The sequence below is a fragment of the Cibotium barometz genome, chromosome 47 (genome assembly GCF_041138505.1).
Source record: "Cibotium barometz isolate CiBa-2024 chromosome 47, ASM4113850v1, whole genome shotgun sequence".
In the NCBI taxonomy this organism is placed as follows: Eukaryota; Viridiplantae; Streptophyta; class Polypodiopsida; order Cyatheales; family Cibotiaceae; genus Cibotium; species Cibotium barometz.
In genome coordinates this window covers 31,114,749-31,120,760 of record NC_141092.1, presented here as the reverse complement: position 1 = coordinate 31,120,760, position 6,012 = coordinate 31,114,749, and the positions used below count along the sequence as shown (strand labels likewise).

Below are 6,012 nucleotides of genomic sequence, written 5' to 3'. Positions count from 1 at the left end.
TCTATTACTATTGGCTATATATATTAATTAGACGGTTTGACTTTATTATTCTAACTTTTATTTATATTTTAACAGGTTTGAAAACATCGGGTAAACATGCATGTCCTGTTTGTGGCCCTTCTTTAGTACATGAGTATGCTGATGGTTTGTGTAAGACTATATTCGATAATCATCATCGATTTCTCCCCTCAGATCATCCTAAATATGTTGCTAGTAAGAGTAACATTCCTCCACAAACACTTCGTGCAAAAGATTGGAAGCGTATTTGGGAGTCTACAACTATTCTTCCTCCAGATGGCATGAACAGGTATAGTGATGTTTTTTCAATCTTGTTTTGTGTAGTCTCTAATTGGATTAAAGGTCACATAGAGCAATCCCTTGTGCAGGTACTCCATTTTTTTCCGGCTGCCATATTGGACCCATCTTAAGATCAACCATCTTCTTGATCCCATGCACATCTTCAAGAATGTGGGATCTGGTATTTGGGAACATATTACTGGTAAACGAGACAATGTTAGCGTACGTGAAGACTTGCGGGTCGCAGGACGTATGCGTCAAGCTTGGCCACGAGAGGTGGGTGGGCACGTTCGTCTTCCACCTGCACCATGGATTATATCAAAGAAAGAGGAGAAGCAGGTAAAGCACGCCATCACCACTTTGCGTACTCCCACTGGATGCATGAGATCATTGAAGGGAGCCTTTACAACCACTAAGAAAAGAGGCGTTGAGCAACTATATGGGTTGAAGTCCCACGATTGGCACAAGATGCTTCAAGTAAGTGTTTTCCAAGTCTTGTACGTACGTTGAAATTAAATTTTGTAATGCCATAAACCATAAATGTGCTCTTATGTGCGCAGTTCATACTACCTACTAGCATCGACCATTGTGCGAATAAGAGTTTGAAAAAATGTATTTATAAGATGGGCGAGCTTGTGAGGTATGTAAAACCCATGCTCAGATCACCCTTCATTATACCTTGCAAAATGAACGTGCATGAGGTATAACGTACTATTTATTTATTTTTCAGATATGTTAGTTCCAAAGCAATTGATCCAGTCACGTTGGATGATGCACGTGTTATGGCAATGGAGGTGGTTTGTTTGGTAGAGGAGACTTTTCCGCGAACCATTCTCACAAGTCAACTACATCTCATTGTGCATTTAGTGGACGAAATTGCTTTATGTGGTACTGTGCATGCACGTTGGATGTTCTTCCTAGAGCGCTTCATGAAGACCTTAAAAGACTTTGTGAGGCAAAGTGCAAGGCCTGAAGGAAGCATGGCCGAGGGTTGGTTGATACAAGAGTCTCTTGTATATATTTCAAAATTTCTTGGTCAGGTGGATAGCTCTTTGCCACGACTATGGAGCAATGAAGAGGACTTGAGGATGACCTCTATTGTGCCTCAAGGAAAAGGACAGAGTAAAGTAATTGACAGAACATTGATTGATGATCTCAATTTCACTTGTATCCTTAATAGTGATGTGATGAGCAGATGGGTTACAAGATATGAGGATGCAAAGACAAAAAGGCAAGCAGAAAGAGCTCTCTTTCGGAGGCAACATGGCTCTCGGAAGGCGTACCCTAAGCATCTAGCAACACTTTCGAATGATATCCATGTTGATTGGTTGCATGAGGAAATGGAGAGAGCAGAGAGCGACGAGGGGCTGCATATCACGGCGGAAGAATGGGAGTATGCACGAGGATGCATGTCAAAGGTACATAGAACTAATGTTTTGCATTAGTTGTAAGTGATTTGCTTTTAATATTTATTCACATTGCTTACACAAATATTGCTTCTTTTTTGGTCCAGTGCACTATGTTCAATGCTATATGGTGTGAAGGCAAGCATTTTCGAACACAAAGAATTGATGAAAAGAGAAATACACAAGATTGCGGTGTCATTAGTAGCTTTGAGGGAGCTAATGGAAAAATGGATGATTATTGTGGCATAATCCAAGACATATTTAGGCTTGACTTTCGTCGCTTCTTTGTGTATGTTTTGGATGTCAAATGGCAAATGAACGTGGTAGAAAAAGGGCCTGATGCAACGATAAAACGCCATGCAAGTGGATATGTAACTATTGACTCTACAAAGTTCTGGCAAACAAAGAAAGATAGGCTCGTATTGCCACAACAATGTGAGCAGGTATGCATTTTTTTACTAATGTGTTTCATGTACATATATATCTAAGCTCGCGTACCCCTTGACTTTTGATATGCTAATTAATTACTGTACTGTGTGTATTTGAGTAGGTTATCTATCTACCAATGGTGCATGACATCAAATGGTGGTACGTCATCCCTATTGCACCACGTTCCAAAGTGATGTATAATACATTCACTGATATGGAGCATATGGAGGATGTAACAAGCCGCAATGAAGATGACGTCGAACATGCCATTGAAGATGTTGTGATCGATGATCAAGAAATAAGAGATGATCGTGATAATGAGGATGAGCATGCCATTTCTCATGATCATGAGAATGACCCTACCATTGAGGATGATGGTGATGTTGATGAGGATGATCAGGACATCGATACCATTATCAATGGAGTACAGAATATCGATAGTGGAATAAATTTAATCGTAGCCTTACCAATTGATCAAATGGATATTGATGTTGATCGTTTGGCAAGGATGGATCTTATTGAAGATGAGATCGAACCCTAACCAATCCGTCACTGTATGTTCTAAATTGATGACATTTCTATCATCTCATATGCATGATTTATTTTTGAATATATTTCATTGTTGTAAATGCATGTAGTGGGATTGTGTAATGATGTATACTGTAATGTACTATGAGATGGTTTAAGGAAAATAGTTTTTAATTTTGTTAAGGAATTCAGTTTTTTTTAGTTTTTCTCTGCCATGCGTGTATTAATCCGTGTATAGTGGCGTGTATTTATCCGTGTATAATAGCGAGTATTACCCCGTGAATATTATCGTGTATTTATGCGTGTATTATTGCGTGTATATAAACGCGTTTATAAATGCAAATATACACGCGAACTTAAATGCTAAAATACACGCGCCCGATTCTATTCAAATACAAGCGCGACCATACACGCGTTCGTAATTTATCGCGTGTATGGCAGCATTGTCTTGTAGTGAGGCTGTAGAGGGGCCCTCGATCACCCGCTGATGGTTCGCTGGAGTCTTCTGCAAGGATGTCAGATCAGGATAGTCCTGAAAAATAAAGGTAAAAAGCCCTCTATCCCTCTGTCGGACACGGCCCTGGCCAAAGAGCGAAGGTTCACCAGAGCTAGATGGCTCTGCTAAGTAGGACTGTAGCACTTCTTCCTGCAAAGGGAGTTAAGAGGAATCAAAAAGAGGCCTGCTGCTGAATTCCAACAAGGCAGAAATGCCTTTCTGTAAAAGTCAACCTGGAGCGTCACCCGCAAGGAGGAAGAACAAAAGAGACAGCCGAACAAGGAAGATGAAGGCTTCCAGCCACGGGGAGAGGCCTCCATCACCCTATCCTGGGCGCCACCATCGGGTATGAAGACGTCGAAATCAACTGGAAGCTCCCACGACCAGTGGAGGGATCTAACTTCAGCAAGCAAGTTGTCTCTTCCAACCATAGCAGCCGTCCAGGGCTAGCTTCGCACCTTCTTCCCCTGCAAAACTGTTTAGAGGAGTCAGAAAGGCAGCTAACTGCTCAACAGCAAGGAGATACACCTTACCTAGCCACCCTCCATTTCTCTGTGCGCCGAGCAAGAAGGTGGTGTAGAGCTAACTGCAAGGTCGGTCGAACGAGAGAGAAGGATGCATGCAGATTGGAGTAGCCGCATTTGACCACCAATGCTCGCGTGGACGAGATCGATAGCCAATAGGAGGTTGTTACGCATGTGCCAACACGTGTAGTCACATGCGACTACATGAGTTGGCCAGGTGCTCTTGCCACATGTCCAATGCATGATGGACATGTGGCCCATGTATCTTGGATTCTCCCTCTTTCATAAATATACCTGCCTTTTTTGAAGAAAAAAAAAAAAGAAGGGCAACTGAACCCCCACCTGTTCGATGGCCAAATTACGCTGTAGCCGATGGTAGCTTCTAAGTTCTAACTGCCCATCAACTCGTCAGACCAGCTGGTCACTTCTTTCAAAGCTTGTCCGTTGCCACATATTCACTTCAATGCTAGTAGCCATAAAAATAGAACCTACCTGCTTTTCTAAGTCACTAGAAAATCAGGACTCAGGAGCCTGTGACGCGCTCTAGCAAAGCCCATTGAGTCTGGACGCATTCTGTAGAAGAAGATGGAGAGTGAGTGGGTATCTGCTGTGCAGGAGAAGTAGTCCCAAGCTGGGGATGAGAGTGGGAAAGCCAAGCCGTTCTTCAAGGTGCCCCCTGATATGTATCGGGCGAGTAAAGAGGAGTATGATCCTATATTCTTCACGTTCGGCCCTTACCATGCCAAGCTCAGTGTGCCCCCTTCCCCTTGTGACCTCTTTAAGCTTCAAGCAGCCAAGGCGCTGACTTCTGACCAAAGCTTTCAGAGTCTGGTTGCCAAAATAAAAGAAAAGGACTCCCACATCAGAGATCTATATGCTGAGCCATGGGAAAGAGACATCCTCGGGCCCGAAGCCCTTGCTCACCTTCTTGCCCTGGACGCCCTCACCATCGTAGCTGCCGCTTGTAACCCAGAAATATTCCAACCTCACGCCGTATTCTCCACAGTTTTGCGTGATGCACTTCTTTTAGAGTATCAACTTCCCCTCTTTGTCCTGGAGTATGCAATAGACGAAGCCCAAGCGGAAGAGAAAGCCAAAGGAATCCGATGTACTTTGAAGAGTGTCGCCCAAGCCTATGTCCTTTACGGTTCTTATCCCCTTGTTTCATCCAACGCCTTCTTGTGTCCGACTGGTGGTCAGGATTGCATACGTGAAATATCCCGAGAGGCAATGCTGCAACAATCTATGATCGGCTTCATTTATGACACATTGACTGCTAGTTCTGACACATCGACCGCTAGTTCTGCCCTCCCTGATGGTTCAGTCCCGCCCACTACAGACAGTAGTTTGATCGAGCTCACACAGGCACCACAACTCCGGAGGTGTGGGATCCGTTCTAAAGTTGGTGCCTTCTTCCAAAGGCCTACTGAAAAACAGGCACCACGAGTACTCCCAACGGCGTCACAACTCCAGAGGTATGGGATCAGTTTTAAAGCTCTTGAGGATGGTGGCAGTCACTTCCATACACCGATCAAGTTCCAAAGGCAGGATCGTGTCTTGCTTCTGCCGAAAATTACCGTCTACGATGCTACAGGATCGTACCTCCTCAACCTCGCTGCTTACGAGGTGACTTCTCGCTCCCCCTGCCAACGGGCTATCAGCTCCTACATAAAAATGATGGACTATTCGATCGATGAAGAGGAGGATGTGAAATTGCTAGTAAAGCATGAAGTGATTGAGAACCAATTAGGAAGCCACAAAGAGCTAGCTTCCATGGGGAACAAAATAGTAGGAACCCTCAAAGAGCTTGTAGGAATTAATGCTATAATGCCCGCATGTGTGTGAACGCATGTGAGCAATGAACGGACACACGAAGAGGCACAACTCAATAACTATAAATAAATGTATTCTCTCATTAATAATCAATAACGATTCAGCAATACAACGAACGCGTCTCAACTCTGTGCAACCAGCGATGGCGACCTGAGTATCTCCAGCCTTCTATGTTAATTGTTAATCAATGATAATTATGTAGTAATACACCTACATAGGATTTCTACATGGTATCCTGCCTACCTTTCTGGTGCGCCTGTGGAGGCCCTATCCTGCATGCTTCCCAAGCTTCTTCTCCTAGCGCAGTCCACGCCACCACAACAAAAACGCCTCAGCACAACCTCCGCCTCCAGCAACCTCATCGATTCTCTTTTCCCTAAAGCGCTTGTGAGCGCACACACACGCTGCCAAGGATAGCTTTGGATACCTCCACCAACTCTGCCAGCGTTGCTCATTGGAGCCCAATAGATACATCGCCACCTTCAGCCCAACGCCACCC

General features: G+C 44.1%; 1 protein-coding gene across 1 annotated transcript; it reads left to right on the top strand.

The window, feature by feature from the left end:
- The first annotated feature begins 4,361 nt into the window (after positions 1 to 4,361).
- LOC147611583 (uncharacterized) lies at positions 4,362 to 5,525 on the top strand. Its single transcript, XM_086784926.1, has one exon. It carries the CDS (start codon positions 4,362 to 4,364, stop codon positions 5,523 to 5,525), a length of 1,164 nt encoding a protein of 387 aa, XP_086641052.1.
- The last annotated feature ends 487 nt before the right edge of the window (positions 5,526 to 6,012 follow it).

Coding starts and splice junctions, on each gene's coding strand:
- LOC147611583 (XM_086784926.1), top strand. CDS start 4,362: ATGTATCGGGCGAGTAAAGAGGAGTATGATCCTATATTCTTCACGTTC.